Here is a 21,458-nt window from a genome sequence, read left to right on the forward strand (position 1 = left end):
CCTCACTGTGTGTCGTGCACATGAACTTGGATTCGACAACGCCATGACATTACACTGCTGCTTTTCCTCTTTCCTCCATCCAATCCTCAATATCCTTTGCCATCCTTTTCAATATCCTTTGCCATCTTATACCAATTTTTACTAATATTTGCAAATCTCTTTCCTGAGCTTCTGTTCCATATAAAATATACTTTCTCTTTTGGATACACATTTCAGCACATACACATATTGGATGCATATAAATGAGCCCTTGCATTATGTTGCTCCTACTAACTCTCCATCTAAGTCTGAAGATGATGAAAAACCACAAAATTTAGGATGTGAGAAGTACAGCTATTCTCATTCCGAAATAATCATATCTCATCGTTGTAGGGGATTTCTAAGTCACCCGTCATCTTGTTTGAGCAAGATCTCCACTCACCTAACTGGCTGGTTGTCTGGACCCACATCAGTAAATCCCATTTTTTGAAGTTTGCTGCACCTATAACGTTCATAGTGCCAAGTGTGGGTTTGTTCTTTCAAGTCTTCCATGTTTGTATAAAGAAGCACATCCCGGAGCTTAACAAAGTCACAGTGATCTTCATTTTCCACTAGGCAGAAAAATAATAAAGCCACAATGCTTATTATCAATCCCTATCACTTTCTAAGTATTCTTGAATGAGCTAAGAGATCGTTCTGATTAATAGCTATAATTCTTTTAACCATGTAACTATGGTTATATGGTACATACCAATTATAGGTAGAGCTTATTTATAGACCAGGAAATTTGCTTGAAATTTATTAGCCAAAGAATAAATAGGAAACACTGAAATAACATGTAATATTAGTAGATGGCATAAACTTTCATTAATAATTATGTTAGTATTTTTCAAATGAATATTCTCAAGGTATTTTACAGAGCACTAAAAAAGAATATAACATAATTTCACTAAAGTAAATAATTTTATTAAAGTAAATCCTGCTAACATAAAGGTCTTAACAACTATGCATGATTTAGTTATTAAACTATATTTACACACCATATTTATGAAAATGAATTAGTCAATTTTCAAAATCACTCAGTAAATTCACATGGCTCTCTACTGTGTTTCTCATATCCAAAAGACTGAACACAATACTTTGTGCATTGTGTATGATATTGTAACCAAATGTAATATTCATTAAAATATGTTGTTTTTAAGTACATTTCATAAATTAAAAAATTTGTAATATATTAACTGAAAATAACATTTGGAAACTAGTCCCCAATAATTAGTATCACAAGTATACGAATCAGACAATAAATGACTGCTATTACACTATTCTAACTCATCATGATGCTAGATAACTAATATAAATGTCTAGGTATAATTTATCCAAAAAAGAATTGTACTACTTTATTTTTAAAATGGTTTTCCATCCCTTTTTATAGTGACCACTTTAAAATGCTTTATAAATTAGGTAGCAATTAACTTATATAACATGTTTCAAGTACCAATATTTATGCTTCTGTGTTGTTCAGAGTTCTTTTGTTCAAAGAACTTTCCAACATTCTGAATGTGATGGTTTATGCATAGAGAGATAATCTGCATATGGCAGATAGGGGGAAATGAGGAGGTTCTGCCCAGTTTCTGAAGTTTTGCCTAAAGCACCATCCAGAAAACTCCCGTGAGAATAGATTACAATCAAAATAAGCATTATCTTAAATGAAACAGAATCTGTGCTCCTTATCAGTAACTATTAATTTGCTGTTTAGCAAGAGTTACCAATATTGACTCAAGTTAAAATATTTTGTTTTATATATTTATACAATTATATTTTATATAATTTTTATAATTTTATATATATTTAAGCATAATCATTCCAGAGCAAGCCTGCGCATCTTTGTTACATTTACCTTGTAAAACTCCCCAAGGGTACTGACGGCCTCTGACCATTCTTTTTCCAACTTTCACTTCATCCATACTTCCTACTACAGCAAAAGGTAAGAGTCCCTAGAAAGTAAGTACAATTTTAATCATGTTTCCTTATACCAATATGACTTACTCTGTTAGTCTTATTTCTGTTATGGAAACAACAGAGACAATAATATCATCATAAGTTTATTCAAACAAGTGATTTATCCTGCCTCAGATTTTATGACTTCACGTTAAATATGTGCAAATTAATTTCTGTAAGCATTTGTGCAAGATCATGCACACAGTTGAAAACTGCCTACTGAGTACAGCCTAAAGCAAGGCATTCTACTGTGGGGAATACAAAGAAAACAGTTTTTGGTAGACATATACTTTTTCTCACATTATCTTTACCCTGAAACACAATAAGCAAATCACTTTTAACTCCAGTATAAAAGCTAAAAGACAAAATTAAGAAAACTCTAATAATTAGTTAATTGAAATATAACATAAAGCATATTAATAAATAATACTATATAGAAAATGGAAAAGAAAATTAAAAAAGAAAAAAAAGGAATGCAAATCAGAAAGGAATAAGTAAAACTATCTGTTCTCAGATGATTCTGTGTGTGTGTGTGTGTGTGTGTGTGTGTGTGTGTGTGTTTACTTTTTTTTTTAATTTATTTATGGCTGTGTTGGGTCTTCGTTTCTGTGCGAGGGCTTTCTCTAGTTGTGGCAAGTGGGGGCCACTCTTCATCGTGGTGCGCGGGCCTCTCACTATCGCGGCCTCTCTTGTTGCGGAGCACAGGCTCCAGACGCGAAGGCTCAGTAATTGTGGCTCACGGGCCAAGTTGCTCCACGGCATGTGGGATCTTCCCAGACCAGGGCTCGAACCCGTGTCCCCTGCATTGGCAGGCAGATTCTCAACCACTGTGCCACCAGGGAAGCCCTCAGATGATATTTTTTAAAATATTTTTTAATTGGGATATAATTGACATATTATATTAGTTTCTGATGTACAATATAATGATTTGGTCTTTGTATATATCGTAAAATGACCACCACAGTAAGTCTAGTTAACATCCATCACCACACAGTTACAATTTTTTTCTTGTGATGAGATCTTTTTGAATCTACTCTCTTAGCAACTTTCAAATATACAATACAGTACTATTAACTACAGTCACTATGTTGTACACCACATCCCCAGGACTTATTTATTTTATAACTGAAAGTTATATGACACAAATGTACATATCTATGAAACCGAAACAGACTCACAGACATATAGAACAGACTTGTGGTTGCCAGGAGGTGGGGATTGGGGGAGAGAAGGAATGGGAGTTTGGGATTAGCAGATACAAACTAGTATATATAGGATGGATAAACAACAAGATCTTACTGTATAGCACAGGGAACTATATTCAATATCCTGTGATAAACCATAATGGAAAAGAACATGAAAGAGAATATATATGTATATATATACATATATAACTGAATCACTTTGCTGTACAGCAGAAATTAACACAACATTGTAGATCAACTATACTTCAGTAAAGTATAAAACAAAATAAAATAAACTATTTGGGGTTAAAAAAAAAGAAAGGCAACTGATTTCTGTATGTTAATATTGTATCCTTCTACCTTGCTGAATTCATTTATCAGTTTTAGTAGTTTTTGTGTGGAGTCTTTAGGGTTTTCTATATATAGTATCATGTCACCTGCATATAATGACAATTTTACCTCTTCCCTACTGATTTGAATACCTTTTATTTCTTTTTCCTGTCTGATTGCTGTGGCTAGGACATCCAATATTATGTTGAATAGAAGTGGTGAGAGTGTGCATCCTTGTCTCATTCCAGATTTTAGCAGGAAGGCTTTAGTTTCTCACTGTTGAGTAGTATATTGGCTGTGCGTTTGTCATAAATAGCTTTTATTATGTTGAGATACATTCCCTCTATACCCACTTTCGTAAGGGTTTTTATCATGAATGGGTGTTGAATTTTATCAAATGCTTTTTTCTGCATCTATTGAGATGATCATATGGTTTTGTATGGTGTACATGGTGTATCACATTGATTGATATGCTTATGTTGAACCATCTTTGTGACCCTGGTCATGGAAAGCTTGTTTTTTAAAAGGGTAAGCAAAATTGACAAGCCTTTAGCCAGGCTGATTAAAAAAAATAGAGAGAGAGGACCCAAATAAACAAAATAATAAGTGAAAGAGGAGAAATTACAATGAATTTTACAGAAATTAAAAAATCATAAGAGAATACTATGAATAATTGTAAGCCAATAAATTGGACAACCTAGAAAAAAATGGATAAATTCCTAGAAAAATATAATCTCCCAAAACTGAACCAAGAAGAAATATATAATCTGAACAGACCAATATTTAGTAGTGAAATTGAATCAGTAATCAGAAAACTCCTAGCAAACAAAAGTCCAGGACCAGACAGCCTCATATGGGAATTCTACTAAACATATAAAGAAGAGCTAATACCTATCTTTCTCAAGCTACTCCAAAAAACTGAAGAAGAGGGAACACTCCCAAATTCATTCTATGACTCTACCATTACCCTGATACTAAAACCAAAGACACAGCAAAAAAAAAAAAAAAAAAGAAAATGACAGGCCAACATCTTAGATGTATATAGGTACAAAAATCCTCAACAAAATATTAGGAAACCAAATTCAACAATATATAAGAAGAATCATAAACCATGATCAAGTCTGATTTATTCCAGGGATGCAAGGATGGCCCAAAATCTGCAAATCAATCAGTGTGACACACCATATTAACAAATCAAGGGATAAAATCTCATGATCATCTCAATAACTGTAGAAAAAGCATTTGACAAAATTCAACATTCATTCATGATAAAAGCTCTCATCGGTGTTGGTGTAGAGGGAACATATCTCAACATAATAGATGCCATTTATGACAAACCCACAGGTAAAATCATACTTAATGTTGAAAACTGAAAGCTTTTCCTCTAAAATCAATAACAAGACAAGGATGCCCACTATCACCACTTCTATTTAACATAATATTGGAAGTCCTAGCCACAGCAGTCAGAGAACAAAAATAAATAAAAGGCATCCAAATTGGAAGGGAAGAAGTAAAACTGTCAGTATTTGCAGATGACATGATACTATACACAGAAAACTTTTAAGCCTCTACCAAAAAACTACTGAAACTAATAAATGAATTCAATAAAGTTGCATAAAAAGGTTAATATACAGATTTCTGTTGCTTTTCTATACACTAATAATGAACTATCAAGAACAGAAAGCAAGAAAACAATCCTGTTTTAAATCACATCAAAATGAATAAAACACCTAGAATTGGCTTAAAAGAGGAGGTGAAAGACCTATACTCTGAAAAATATAAGACGTTGGTGAAGGAATATGAAGATGACACCAATTAGTGAAAAAAATATACCACGATCATGGGTTGGAAGAATTAATAATGTTAAATTGTCCATACTACCCAAAATAACCTGTAGATTTAATGCAACCCCTATCAAAATACACATGACATTTTCCACAGAACCAGAATAAATAATAATAAAATTGTATGGTACCACAAAAGTCCCTGAATAGCCAAAGCGATCTTGAGAAAAAAGAACAAAACTGGAGGTATCACACTCCCTGACTTCAGACTATACTATAAAACTACAGTGTCAAAATAGTATGGTACTAGCACAAAGACAGACATGTAGATCAATGGAACAAAACAGAGAGCCCAGTTATAAAACTACACACAGATGGCCAATTAATCTATGACAAAGGAGAGAAAAATATACAATGCGGAAAAGACAGTCTCTTCAATAAGTGGTGCTGGGATAACTACATGATAACTACACAGCTACATGTAAAGGAATGAAATTAGAACCTTTTCTCATAAGATATACAAAAATAAACACAAAATTGATTAAAGACCTAAATGTAAGACCAGAAACCATAAAACTCCTAAAAGAGAACATAGAACACTCTTTGACATAAGTGGTTGCAATATTTTTATGGATCTTTCCCCTCAGTCAGAGGATACAAAAGCAAAAAAAATAAACAAATGGGATCTAATTTAATTTAAAACCTTTTGCACATCAGAGGAAACCATCAACAAAACGAAAAGACTACTACTGAATTAAAAAAATATTTGCAAATGATATATCTAATAAGGGGTTAATACCTAAAATATATAAACAGCTCATACAACTCAACATCAAAAAAAGCAAACAACCCAATTTTTAAAAAGGGCAGAAGACCTCAATAGACATTTTTTCAAAGAAGACATGCAGGTGGCCAACAGGCACATGAAAAGATGCTCAACATCACTAATCATCAGGGAAATGCAAATCAAAACCACAATGAGATACCACCTCACATCCATTAATATAAACTATTATTTTAAAAAAAACCCAGAAAGTAACAAGTGTTGGTATGAATGTGGATAAATAGGAATCCTTGTACACTTTTGGTGGGAATGTAAAATAGTGCAGCCACCATGGAAAACAGTATGGCGGTTCCTCAAGAAATTAAACGTAGAATTACCATACAATCCAGCAATTCCACTTCTTGGCATTACCCAAGGGAATTGAAAGCAGGGACTCAAATAAATATCTGTACAGGTATAAAAGGACAAATATTATATATTTCCATCGACTAGAAGTACCTTGAGTAGTCAAATTCATAGGGCTGAGGGAAGGAGTAATGGGGAATTATTGTTTATTACAGAGCTTCAGTTTTTGAAGATGAAAAGAGTTCTATGGATATAGATGGTGGCAATGATAGTAGCACAACATTGTGAACGTATAATGCCACTCAGCTGTAAGCTTTAAAAGGTTTAAGATGGTAAATTTCAGGTTATGTGTATTTTACCACAATTTGAAAACCTCTTAGAAGAAAACTTATAAGTAAATCTTTATTACCTTGGATTTGACAAAATATTCTTAGGTATGACATCAAAAGCACAAGTAACAACAAAAATAAATAAACTGGACTTCATCAATATTAAAAAGTTTGTGTTTCAAAGCACACCAAAAATAAAATGGAAAGACCAACAGATTGGGAGAAATATTTGCAAATCATGTATCTCATAAGCAACTTGTATCCAGAATATATAAAGAACTCTTACAACTCAATAATAAAAAGACAAAAGCTCAATTAAAAATAGACAAAGGATCTGAGTAAATTTTTCTCTTGGGAAGACATATTAATAGCCAATAAAAACATGAAAAGACCAAATATTATATAATTCCATTCATATGATAAGTCCAGAACAGAGAAATCTGAAGAGAAAGAAGTTGATTAGTGATTTCCTAGGGTTGGTGGAGAGGAGGGCTGACAGGTAGTAGGGGAGAAAAGCTGAAGAGTATGGGATTTCTTTTTGGGAAATAAAAATGTCCTAAATTTGGTTGTGGTGATGGTTGCACACATTGTGAATAGACTAAAACTCACTAAATTGTATATTCTAACGGGTGAGTCACATGGTATGTGAACTGTATCTCAGTAAAACGCTTTTTAAGAGAATTGATTATCAGCAAACGTTTTTCAAAATCAAGAAAGTGAAACATTTTCCCACACTGGCTTTTGGGGAAAAAATATCTTATTTATAGTCTCTTTGTCAGATACAAGTGACACTATATTACTAATATTGTTACTTATAAATTATACTTTCATTCCCACCTGTCAAATAGAACTGATATTCAGTAGTTAGAAGCTTACATTCATTGAGGTGTTCACGTGCGTGGTAGCTTCATCATCTGTTGGGAGTTGGTATATCTGGATGCCATTACTAATCAATTCACTCATTATCTTACACTTAAATTTCTGTAAATCATTTTTAGAAATTGTATCTGCTTTGGCAATCAGTGGTATAATGTTCACCTATTAAGAAAGAAACAAACAAAATCTCACCATTGAGGATTTGTTATTAATTTGTTATTTTTACAGTCAAAACCTCAATCTCTCATGATAAATTTTCATAACTAGATAATCACTGGCTATCATGACTTCTTCACAGAATTACTTTCCAAAATCATCAGTACTTTGAAGATTAATCTTTAATCAGAATTCAGGTTTAGAAATCTCAATTTTCTTTCTCTTCTCAAACTTTCTTACACTTCCAACACATCTGGAGTTAGTAAAATGTAAGTAGCAAAATGAAGTATGATCAATTTGATTTCATTATCAATTTGATTTCTTATTAAACTGAGTATTAAAAAGTCAGAAGAGACCTTTCATCAAAATTATAGAACAGATCAACTTTGTCCTTCTACCTGTCATTCATTTGCATCATCTTCTCCATAAATCCATCTTAATCACTGTCCCATTTTCTAGGTAGAATCTTGTTCTACCTAGATGACCTTGCAGGTAGATCTGCTTGTGTTTTCCAAAGACCACCTAAAAGTAGTAGACTTTTTTTTACTATACTTTAAAAGCTGAGTGTGTTTATGTGTGTGTATAGCACCTTGCTAACAAAAAAGTCCATTTGTAATTTGTAAAAAGAAATGATTTCACATTGCATATTTGAAGTTGAAATTTTATACATAAAATTTTCTTCCTAGCTCTACAATATGATCATTCCTTCTCAATGAATTTACATCTTAATAATTAAACTTTGTAGAAAATAACAATAAAAAATTCCAAAATATGTTTTATTACTGTTAAAATAAATCATTACTGTTAAATCATAGCTACACAATGTTAAGTTCTGTGATCTAGTAGAAATGCATAAAAGTCAGTTTTACGTCTATTGCTTTTGTTTTAGGTTCCTCAAAGTACATTTTTTAAAAATCCTTGTGAAAATCTAGGGCTTCAATATTATAACGTAGATGTTCAAAATTTTGTCTAATTTTAAAATCTTAAATAATAGCTTCCATAGTAAAAAGCAGACAACTGCTATGGTAGATTCAACACTAACATAAATGTCTTGGGTTGTATTAATGAGAAAGCTGGGAAAAGATATCCTCCAATGATAGTAAATCATTAACACATGAGAAATGAAAACGCTTCATGTCAATAATTCCTCAGGTGTTCATATTTAAGGAACAAAAGTCATTTATTGCAAGGAGAGCTGAGAAACCTGTAAGAGAAGACAACAGACAGACACACACCCTTGCCCAACCCTTTATGCAATGGTCTTTGCAAAAATTAGCAACTTCCTGTATCTGGAAATGGCTTGATGATTACAGCTGCCCATAAAATTAAAAATAAAACTGTGTCCTTGAGTATTGAATATACTACTAATCGAGAAATTGAGACAGCTCTTAATTTTAACTAGAAATCTAACTTCTTTCAACTACTTGGTGACTTAGATTAAGTACAACGTTTCTTTCCAGTTTGAACAATACATAGCAAAGGTCAGGCCTTCTTTGATAAAGGGAACGCAATTTTAGAACTCTTCCTCCCTTCAACTGAATAAAGTTGAAGACAGCACGTTTTATCAGGGCTGAGTGCAGAAAGAATCTCATGACATAACAAGTTCTTTCATATGTATATTTGCTCTCTGTTGGAAAAAAAATTATATATATTCTGAATTTTCTCTGACAGAACCACTAACCAGGATCATGAAATCTTCATGTTTCACACCATCAGTGGTACCAGGTAAACGTTAATGGCATTATTTTATAGTACTATAGGGTAAATTCTATTTCAAAACTATAGGTAAATGACCATGATCTGAATCATGATTTAATCACAAACCCCTAAACTTTAAAAAAATTTTTTTAAAGTTTTTTAAATTTTTATTTTAGATTGGAGCATAGTTGATTAACAATGTTGTGTTCATTTCTGGTGTGCAGAAAAGAGATTCAGTTATACACATACATGTATCTATTCTTTTTCAAATTCTTTTCCCGTTTAGGTAATTACAGAATATTGAGCAGAGTTCCCTGTGTTATACAGTAGGTCCTTGTTGGTTATCTATTTTAAATATAGCAGTGTGTACATGTCAATCCCAGACTGCCAATCTATCCCTCCCCCCTACCCTTCCCCTCTGGTAACCATAAATTCTGTTCTCTAAGTCTGTCTGTTTCTATTTTGTAAGTTCATTTGTATCAATTTTTTTTTAGATTCTGCATAGAAGTGATATCATATGATATTTGCCTTTCTCTGTCTGACTTACTTCACTTAGCATGATAAATTTTAAATTTTATTAAATTTTTAAAAACCTGTGTCTCATTTTCCTAAATGATACACATCCTAATTAAATTTCTCTGGAAAGGAAGAAAGGTTGAAATGTATCAAATGCTATTATGGGCTGAATATGTCTCCCCCTTCTCCCTCACACATATCTTAAAGCCCTAAACCCCAGTATCTCACAAAGTATTTGGAGATAGAACTTTTAGAGAGGTGATTAAGTGAAAATAAGGCCATGAAGATAGGCCCTAATCCAATCCCACTGGTGTCCTCATAAAAAGGGGAAACTTGGGCACACAGAGACATCAGCTGTGTGTACAAAGGAAAGATCATGTGAGGGCGCAGTGAGAAAATGGCAATCTGCCACCTAAAATGAGGTTTCAGAAAAAATGAAACTTGGCGACACCTTGATCTTGAACTTGTAGCCTCCAGAATTGTGAGAAAATTAATTTCTGTTGTTTAAACCACTAAGTCTGTGGTATTTTGCAATGGTATCCCTAGGAAACGAACACAAATGCTTTAAAGATTAACAACAAAAAAATGATATATATACATATTACAAAATAACAAGTTCTCTGTGTGCAAATGCCTTCAAGATTTGTATTATTTCAAAATAAGTATCAAATCTTGATAGGTTGATAGATTTACCAAACGTACCTTACTGTCAATGTTCTTCATGGTTAATAGATCAAGGGATTTCAGAGAATGTCCTGTAGGTGAAATGAAGTAAAGGCACACGTGGATACGGGAATCATGGTAGTCAACAAAGGAACGCTTAATTTTCAATTCTTCTTGAAGATAGGACTCAAATTGAGCATCTATGTAGTCAACTATCGGCTGGTAGCTGAAAAAATGATTATTTAAACATTTAGCATAACAGATTAATATCATCTGATGTCTGCATTTTTACCATTTAATATCTAGTTAATATGTGTACTCACTAGTTTGCCACAGTGATAAAATGTGCATAACATGTCCTTACAAAGATAACAGCTACAAAGCAATAAAAAGTCCTCTTGTTTATAGAAAAGGAAAAATGATCTATCAGTTCAATGAAGTTCCAATCAGAAAACAAGTTTTTTATATGTATACATATGTATAAGTGCAAAGAACCAAGAATGCTCAAGACATACAAGCCCTTGTATGGGCTGTCCATACAAGGTCAGAGAAAGCCCCCAGATATAACGCGACGAATAAACAGTATATCCACCTAAATGCAACTAGTAAAAGATTTGAGGAGCTGTCTGCTACTTCAAATGCAAAAGCAGCAATGCAAAACTCCAAGGAATGTGAAGAATCAAGAAAACATGTCACCCGCAAAAGATAATAATAATCCTCTAATAACTGAATCACAGGCACAGAATTTTGCAATCTATCTGAAAAAGATTTCAAAATAATTGTTTTAATGAAAGTCAATGAGATACAAGAAAACACATAAAGACAATTCAACAAAATCAGAAAAACAATGTATGAGCAAAATTAGAAACTTAACAAAGGGATAGAAATCTTAAAAAAAAAAAAAATCCAAACAGAAATTCTGGGGCTGAAAAATTCAATGAATGAATTAGAAAATGCAATAGAGAGCATCTACAGCAGAAGAGACCAAATGGAGAATAGAATCAGTGTGCTAGAGAATAGGAACTTTGAAATAACTCAAGCAGAGGAAAATAAAGACAGAAAGAATGAAAATGAATGAAGAAAGCCTATATGATCTAAGAGACTTCAAAAAATATATAAATATTAGAATAGTTGGAGTTCCATACTGAGAGGAAAGGAAGAAAAGGGCAGAACGTTTATTTAAAGAAAGAATAGGGACATCCCTGGTGGCGCAGTGGTTAAGAACCTGCCTGCCGGGGCTTCCCTGACAGTGCAGTGGTTAAGAATCCGCCTGCCAATGCAGGGGACATGGGTTCGAGCCTTGGTCCAGGAAGATCCCACATGCCACGGAGCAACTAAGCCCATGTGCCACAACTACTGAGCCTGCGCTCTAGAGCCCATGAGCCACAACTAGTGAGCCCGCATGCCACAACTACTGAAGCCCGCGCGCCTAGAGCCCGTGCTCTGCAACAAGAGAACCCACCACAATGAGAAGTCCACACACCTCAACGAAGAGTAGCCCCCGCTCACCGCAACTAGAGAAAGCCCACGCACAGCAACCAAGACCCAAAGACAGCCATAAACAAACAAACAAACAAACAAATAAATAAATAGAAAGAATAGCTGAGTGGTGACCTAAATGGGAAGGAAATCTAAAAAAGAGGGGATATATGTATACGTATGACTGATTCATTTTGCTGTACAGCAAGAAACTAACACAACATTGTAAAGCAACTATACTCCAGGAAAAATTAACTTAAAAAAAAGAAAGAATAGCTGAGAACTTCACAAATTTTGTGAGACACTTAGCCATCTAAGTTTACAAACCTAATAGATCACCATATATCTCAATGCATAAAGACCTTCTCAAGACACATTATAATGAGACTGTCAAAAATCAAAGACAAATAGAGAATCCTAACAGCAGCGAGAGAAAAAAAAAAGTGTAACCTATAAAGAAACCCCCATTAGGCTATCAGCAGATTTCTCAGCAGAGACCTACAGGCCAGGAGAGAGAAAAATAACAAAATATAAAAATTGCCCGCCAAGAATACTCTATTTGGCAAAGTTATTCTTCAGAAATGAAGGAGAAATAAGACTTTCCCAAACAACAACAAAAAAGCTGAGAAAGTTCATCAATACTACATCTGCCTTGCAAGAAAATCTTTAAGAAATTCTTCAGGCAGAAGCAAAAAGACACTAATTAGAACATGAAAATGTACAGAAGTATATAACACACTGGTAAAGGCAAATATACAGATTTAGAAAAATCTAATCTGTGATAAGATAGCATGTTAACAACTTAACAAGTATAATGGTTAAGGACAAAAGTATTAAAAATAACTATAGTACTGTAATTTGTTAAAGAATATACAATATAAAAAGAGGTAAATTTGTGACCTCAAAATATAAAATGGGGAGCAAAAGGGTGAAATCTTCTTATGCGATCAAAGTAAACCACCTATCAGTTTTATCTGTAAGATAAAAGATTTTATGTAAGTTTCATGACAACCACAAAGCAAAAACCTAGAGTAGATTCACAAAAGATAAAGAAAGGGAAATCAGAACATACCAGCACAAAAAATCACCAATTTACAAAGACAGAAAGAAACAGAGAAAAAAACTAAATAATGGAACTACGAAACAGCCAGAATGCAATTAATAAGACAGCAGTAGTAAGTCCTTACATATCAATAATTATTCTAAATATAAATGAGTTGAACTCACTAATCAAAAGGCACAGATGGCTAGATGGATTAAAAAAATAAGACCCAACCATCTGCTGCTGACAAGAGACTCATTCAGCATTAAGGACACACATAGGCTCAAAGTAAAGAAATAGAAAAAGATATACCATGAAAGTGGAAATGAAAATAAAGCAGGGGTGGCTGTATTTATGTCAGAAAAAATAGACTTTAAGCAAAAAGGGTAACAAGAGACAAAGAAAATCATTATATAAAGGTAAACTGGCCAATCCATCAAGAGGTTATAACAACCACAAAATACATGCACTCAGCATTGAAGCACCTATATATTAATCAAATGCTAACAGATCTGAAGGGAGAAACAGACAACAATACCATAATTGTAAGGGACTTCAGTACCCCACTTTCAGCAATGGGCAGATCATCTAGAGAGAAAATCAACATGAAAACGTTGGACTTGGGACTTCCCTGGCAGTCCAGTGGTTAAGACTCCCCACTTCCACTGCAGGGGGGCATGGGTTCGATCCCTGGTCAGTGAACTAAGATCCCACAGGCCACGCTGGACAGCCAAAAAAAAGGAAAAAAAAGAAAACATTGGACTTGAACCATACATTAGACCAAATGGACCCAAGAGACATATATAGAACATTTCATCCAACAGCAATAGAATACACATTTTTCTCAAGTGCACATGGGACACTGCTCCCAACAGCCAAGACGGGGAAAATGTGAGCAAAAAAAAATTTTTTACAGTATTGTATTATAACTCATAAAATAAAATAAGTATCCACGAGTCCAACTGATATAAAAAATAATTGAATAAGTAAATAAATGGGGGAGAACATTAAACTTCCCTTAGAGAATAATTCCAATTAATAAGTGTAGAAAGAATGAGAGAAATACAAATTCAACATTAAAGCACCACAACAATGATTGTTACAGGCAGAATCCAGATGCTTACAAGAGTAGTTGAAAATTTTAGGAGAAATAGAATATTTATATAGTCTCAAAGTATTAGTCGCCAAGATGTTTATTCATTACAAAGGTAAAAAAATATCTTAACTTTACAGTGAAGAAACCCTGGTAGATACTATCTTAATCTTAATCAGTTTAACATCACTAGCAATAAGACATGCCCACATCATGCACCTGCTGTTATGACACATTGAGAAAGTAAAATCGACTCTGTGGTATTCTTGCCAAATTGTACAGACTCAGTCTAATCATGAGAAAATATCAGGGAAACCGAAATTGTAAAGCATTCTACAAAATAAATGGCCAGTGCTCTTAAAAATGTTAAAGGTCATGAAAGGTGAAAAAACAAACAAACAAAAAACTGCCATAAACTGGAGTAGACTAAAGAGACATGACAAATAAATGAAAATTGAGTTCCTATGTTGAATCCTAAAACAGAAAAAAAAAAGTTGCTAGTGGAAGAACTGGTGAAACTGAATAGTCTATAGTATAGTAAATTACATTGTAGCAGTGTTCATGTCTTACTTTTGATAATTGAACTATAGTTATGTAGGATGTTGACATATATGGAAAAACGGGTAAAAGTTATAAAGAAGCTCTCTTTACTAATTCGAATCACAAAAGTCTAAAATTTCTGTAGGTCTAAAATTATTTTGGAATAAAATAATTTTTAAAACTCAGTAGGAAAAAAACCTCAGTAGATAAGCAACAAGATTTACTGTCTGTATACACAAAACTAACACAATACTGTAAAACAACTATATTTCAATTTTTAAAAAAAGAGGAAATACCAAAGACAAAAAACAAACAAACAAACAAAAAGAGTAGAAAAGTAAGCAAAAGATTGAACAGGGATTTCACAAATCAGGTTCACAAAATTAAATGTCAAAAAAATGAAAATATAAAAATCTCATTAGTATTTAGGGAATTGCAATACAATACAATCATAAACCTACTAGATGGCAAAACTTGAAAGGTCTGTCAATATCTGGTGAAGGTAAAGATGTGACGCAAAAAGGTGTGGTGCATACATTGCTGCTGGCAGTGTATATTTTTATAAAAACATTGGAGAAAAGTTCGGCATTATCTAGCAAACTTGAAGATATGAATATCTTCTGGTCCAGTAGTTTTACTCCCAGTTATATATTTAGGATACATTTACAGCAATGTCTATTGCAATACTGTTTTAAATAGCGCATGTGGTAGCCAGTCTTCAAGTGATAACCAATGATCCTCAAAGTCTGCTATTTGTGTCCTGTGTGGTCCACTCCCAAGAGTTAATAAGGGTTGCTAAGTAGCAAGTAAAAGTGACCATGCATAATTACCAAGACTGGGTTATAAAAGTATTTCATTCTCCACCCTAGTCTCTAGGATAATTTATTCTGGAGGATAGACAACTAACATGTTATGAAGATACTGCAGCAGTTCAAGCAGGCTTTTGGAAGATTTATGTGAGGAGAAGCTCAGTCATCCTGCCAACGTCCAGAACCAACTTGTTAGCCATGTATTTGAGTCATTATAGAAGTGGATCCTGTAGCTCCAGTCAAGCCTTTAGACAACTGTGGCCCTAGCTGATATCTGACTGAACCTCATGAGAAACCTGAGCTAGAACTTTTCCAGGTGGCTCTTTATGAATGCATGATGCACAGAAAATGTAAGAGATAAAAAAAATTATTGAACATTTCTGGTTTTTACATATTTTGGGAGATGTAGAAACCTAAAAAATGATTGCTCTCATTCTTACAACAAACAACAAGGATTTACTTGTTGTTTGCACAGGTAACTATATTCAATATCTTATAATAACCTATAATGGAAAAGAATCTGAAAAAAATATGTATATAACTGAATCACCTTGCTGTACACCTGAAACTAACACAATATTGTAAATCAACTATACTTCAATTAAAAAAAAAGAGAAGAAAAAAGCTGGGCAAAGTGAAAATCAATGACTTTTCTTGAATCCATCAGAGAAATAAAGTCATAGAACAAGAAATGTACTGAAAATCTAGAGGCAAAGAGAGGTGTATAGGGAAAAACAGTAACTGATCATTTGCTTACCTGAGACACATGTCAATGAAAACTATATATCCAAGTAAAAACATTAAGCTAGGAATTTTTAACTAACTGTTAAAATCCAAGAGCGGGCTAACCTGAGAGCATAAAACACTTCAGGAACCATATTAGGGAATCACAGAGAAGATCAGGGAAAATCCTGAGAAATTTCCCCCAAGATGCTGGCAAGGGGAAGGTCACAGCAGTCAATGCTGTAACTTCAAACAGACCTGTCTTCCAAAGGAATAAGTCTTAACCTTCAGGGATAAAGGCTTCAAAACTGCAGCCTGAGGGCACTAGTAGAAAGCAACTGAAGATTAGGGAGAGGAACACAGGCAAAAAACAAAAACAAAACAAAACAAAAAACTCTACCCACAAGGGAGGCACAGAAATATGTGCTAGGCCAAACATTATATATGTAGGAGGAGAAATAATGCTTGTGAAGACCACACCCTTGTTAAGCAGATTCTTAACAACTAGCTAACATTAAATTTTAATTAGAACAATAGACAATGACTGATGAAGCCCCAATGATGTGAGGTAGATACTGTTCCATGAATTATACAGAAAAGGAAAATTGGGCTGAAAGAAGTCAACTAGATCTTGAACAAAATGGTGGACCAGGAAGTCCCAAGCTCTCATTCCTCCACAGAAACATTAAAAAACATCCAAAAACTACCTGAATTAACTTTAACAGAGCTCTTGAAAATAGTCAAAGATTTATAGGCACCAAATGAATGCCCAGTCAAGAAAAAGCCACCTTCAAATAGTAAGAAAGTTTTGTGACATTTTTTATTTGCCCTTGTCTCACCACCTCCTTGTCATGGAAGTGGTCTTGGCATTACAGGAGTGACAGCCCAAATCACAATTTCCTCCCTCAGACTGGGGGGAGCAGAGCAGATCTTATTTGCAAATTGTTTAGCACTTATGTTCTAACCAGTGGAGCTACCTGAAAGACAAATCAGAAAGGAAAATAGAGACATTACTACTGATAATACAGAACTAAAAAGGATTATTAGAGAATACAATGAACAATTATATGCCAACAAATTGGATTACCTATATGAAATGAATAAATTTCTGGAAATATACAACTGATCAAAACTGACTCATGGGGGCTTCCTTGGTGGCACAGTGGTTAAGAGTCCACCTGCCAATGCAGGGGACACAGGTTCGAGCCCTGGTCCGGGAAGATCCCACATGCCATGGAGCAACTGAGCCCGTGCACCACAACTACTGAACCTGCACTCTAGAGCCCGGGAGCCACAACTACTGAGCCCACGTGCTACAACTACTGAAGCCCACGCACCTAGAGCCTGTGCTCTGCAGCAAGAGAAGCCACTGCAATGAGAAGCCCGCACACCTCAATGAAGAGTAGCCCTCACTCGCTGCAACTAGAGAAAGCCTGTGCACAGCAACGAAGACCCAATGCAGCCAAAAATAAATAAATAAAATAAATTTTTTTTAATTAAAAAAACCCCTGACTCATGAAGAAATAGAAAATCTGAATATATCTATAACTACTATAGGTATTGAATCTGTAATTTTTAAATTCTACATAAATAAAATTCCATGACAGATGGCTTTGTTGGTGAATTCTACCAAACATATAAAGAAGAATTAACAGCAAACTCCTCTTAAAATTGATGAGGAGGGACTATGTCTTGACTCATGTTATGAGGCCAGCATTATCCTGATGCCAGAGCCATACTAAAACACTAAAAGAAAAGAAAATATACACCAATATCTCTCATGAATATTAATGCAAAAATCCCCTATTAAATATTAGCAAAGCAAATCCATCAGTACAGTAAAAGGATTATCACCACAAATAAGTGGGATTTGTTCCTAAAATGCAAGAATGTTTCAACACATGAACATCAATCAATGTAATACATCACATTCGTAGAATGAAAGGGAAAAAAAACAGATGATCATCTCAATAATTGCAAAAAAAGACATTTGACATAAGTCAATACCATTTCATGATAAAAGAAAACACTTAATAAACTAGGACTAAAAGTAACCTTTCTCAACATGATAAAAAACTATATATGAAAACCCCACAGCTAACATCGTACTCAATGGCAAAGTCTGAAAGACTTTCCCCTAAGATTAGGAACAAGTCAAGTATGCCTACTTGTGCCACTTCAATTCAACATAGTATTGGAAGACCTAGCAAGAGCAGTTAGGAAGAAAAAGAAATGAAATCCAAATTGGCAAAGAAGAAGTGAAATTATCTTTGTTCACGTATGACATGAAAACAATTTCATTTATAGTAGCATCAAAAAGAATAAAATACTTAGGAATAAACTTAACCAAAGAGGTGAAAGATGTGTACACTGAAAACTACAAAACATTAATGAAAGAATTTAAAGAAGACACAAGTAAATGGAAAGAAATATCATGTTCAAGGAGATTTAATATTGTTAAAATGTCCAAAATACTCAAAGCAATCTACAGATTCAATGCTATCCCTATCAAATCCCAGTGGCTTTTTTTTTTTTAATAGAAATAGAAAAAACAGTTCTAAAACTCATATGAAAACACAAAAGACCAGAGATTCTGAAGGTGAAGAATAGAACAACTGAACTAAAAAACCACTAGAGGGATTCAAGAATGACTTGATGAGGCAGAAGAAAGAATCTGCAAACTCAAAGACAGGTCATTTAAAATTACCCAGTCAGAGGAGCAAAAAGAAAAAAAGACTGAAACAGGGTGAAGAAAACCTTAGGAAATTATGGGACTCCATCAAGCAACAAGCAAACCAACATGCCTATCATGAGAGTCCTAGAAGAAGAGAGAGAGAGAAATGGGCGGTAAGCTTATTCAAAGAAGTAATTGCTGAAAACTTCCCATATCTGGGGAAGGGAAATGGAATAGCAGATTGAAGAAACTCAAAAGACCCCAAAATAAGATGAACCCTAAGAAGTCGCCACCAAGACACAATATATTCAAACTGTCAAAAGTCAAGGACAAAAAGTAAAATTTGAAAGCAGCAACAGAAAAGCAACTCATCATGTATAAGGGAGCCCCCATAAGACTATGAGCTGATTTCTCAGGATAAAATTTGCAGGCCAGAAAAGAATGGGATAATATATTCAAAGTGACAAAAAGAAAAAACATGCCAACAAAGAGTATTATACCCAACATAACTGCCCTTCCAAAATGAAGGAAAAACAAAAACTTTCCCAAATAAATACTGAGGAAGTTCATCACCACTAAATCTGCCTTTGAAAAGAAATGCTAAAGGGAGTTCAGTTTGAAACAAAAGGACACTAAACAGTAACACAAAAGCACACAAGCGTATGAAACCCACTGGTAAAGGTAAATATATAGACAAATAGAGAATACTGTAATACTGTCATTAAAAAGGTATGTAAATCACTTTTACCTGTAGCATAAAAATTAAAAGAAAAAGAGTATTACAAATAACTATAAATATAACAATCTTTTAATGGATACACAACATAAAAATATGTAAAGTTTGATATCAAAACAAAGTGAAGGACAGGTAAAACGGTAAAATTTTTGCATGTGATTGAAGTTGCTATCAGCTTAAAGTAGACTGTTAAAACTATAAGATGCTTTATGGAAGCCTCATGATAACCACACAGAAAATACCTATAAAAGGTAAACAAGAGAAAAAGAGAATCAAACATATCACTACAAAAATCAACAAAATACAAAGAAATTAAAAAGAGAGAGGAAAAGAGGAACAAAAGAACTACAAGATAGACAGAAAACATTTAATAAAATAACAATAGTAAGTCATTCCCTATCAATAATTACTTATATGTATTACTATATACTATATATAGTAATTACTTGAATGGAGTAAACACTCCAATCAAAAGACATAGAGTGGTTGAATGGATTTAAAAAAAAAAAAAACAAGATCCAACTGCATGCCATCTATTACAATAGACCCATTTTATTATTTTTTAATTGAAATATAGTTGATTTACAATGTTGTGTTAATTTCTGCTGTACAGCAAAGTGACTCAGTTTTATATATATATGTACATGTATATATACATATATATATATATTCTAGAAGACTTTTACTTTTTAATACATGGAGAAAGAAAGTTCCTTGAAATAAGAATAACTTTTTAAATTAAAATAAAAAACCACTCACCTGGCTTCCTTGTTTATTTGATCACCATACCCCACTGTTTTCACAACAGTTAAATTCAATTGAATGTTGCTTTCCTGAAGTTCATATGTCTGAATTTTAAGTCCAACATTTGGGTAAAAATGTGAGGATTTTTTGTCTTTCAAATTAGTATTGAACAGTGTGTCGATCAATGTTGATTTTCCAATCCCAGTTTCCCCTGTATAAACATAGATACATCATAGGGACATAAGATGTCTGAGAAGAAGTAACACCCTGACCCTCTAGGATGGTTTAAAGGGTCCCAAACACTTTAAAGACTGGAATGTCCTTGAAAGTATACATGCTACTCTTGACTCCTTCCATCATTAACATAATATAGAAAGATAATATACACAAAGCTATATCAGATCTTGAAGAGCACTGAAACAATTAAAGAAAAAAATGTCTAAGTAACATGACTAAGAAGATACAAACCAATACAAACATGAAGGCGTAGTCTTAAATTAACAGCACCAGTGTTATGCTGCTTAAGATAAGTTGAAATGAGCATTTAGGAAAATTAGGAAATAATTCATGTGAGGGGTTTGGCACTTACCCACACAGAGAATATTGAAAAAGAACCCTTGTTGAACAGATTTGTTCATCAGTTGATGAGGCAAACAATCAAAACCAAAATGACCAAGCAGAGTTAAGCAACGGATATTATCTTCTTTTTGCTTAGAGAAAAAAACAAATAAAAATATATTAATTAGAATAGAAAATATCATTTGAAAATATGACTATAATAATATGTCAAAGAAATGGAATTGATTATCATTTGATCATCATACCTCAGATAAGACGCAAATGAAGTAAATTTGTGAGAAGAGAAATCTTTATCCAGACACACAGATTTTTGTCATCATTTTTATAAACAGTGACTCTATCTCTGATCACACTCAGACTATGTTTCTAAATTTAAAAATAGGAAATTAAAGAAATA

The 21,458-nt window shown here is 33.5% G+C and overlaps 1 protein-coding gene across 1 annotated transcript in view; it reads right to left on the minus strand.

Annotated features, from left to right (window-relative positions):
- The window catches only part of SEPTIN14 (septin 14), a 39,237-nt gene that overhangs the window by 8,712 nt on the left and 9,067 nt on the right, over nucleotides 1-21,458 (minus strand). The window contains exons 2-7 of the mRNA XM_059895874.1: nucleotides 21,072-21,192; nucleotides 20,498-20,693; nucleotides 10,682-10,868; nucleotides 7,610-7,771; nucleotides 1,877-1,973; nucleotides 422-590 (exon numbers count right to left, since the gene is read on the minus strand). Coding sequence (XP_059751857.1) covers nucleotides 422-590; nucleotides 1,877-1,973; nucleotides 7,610-7,771; nucleotides 10,682-10,868; nucleotides 20,498-20,693; nucleotides 21,072-21,192 — 932 coding nt within the window. The remainder of the gene's footprint in view (nucleotides 1-421; nucleotides 591-1,876; nucleotides 1,974-7,609; nucleotides 7,772-10,681; nucleotides 10,869-20,497; nucleotides 20,694-21,071; nucleotides 21,193-21,458) is intronic.

Source organism: Balaenoptera ricei, chromosome 15, assembly GCF_028023285.1.
Source record: "Balaenoptera ricei isolate mBalRic1 chromosome 15, mBalRic1.hap2, whole genome shotgun sequence".
NCBI classification, from domain to species: domain Eukaryota; kingdom Metazoa; phylum Chordata; class Mammalia; order Artiodactyla; family Balaenopteridae; genus Balaenoptera; species Balaenoptera ricei.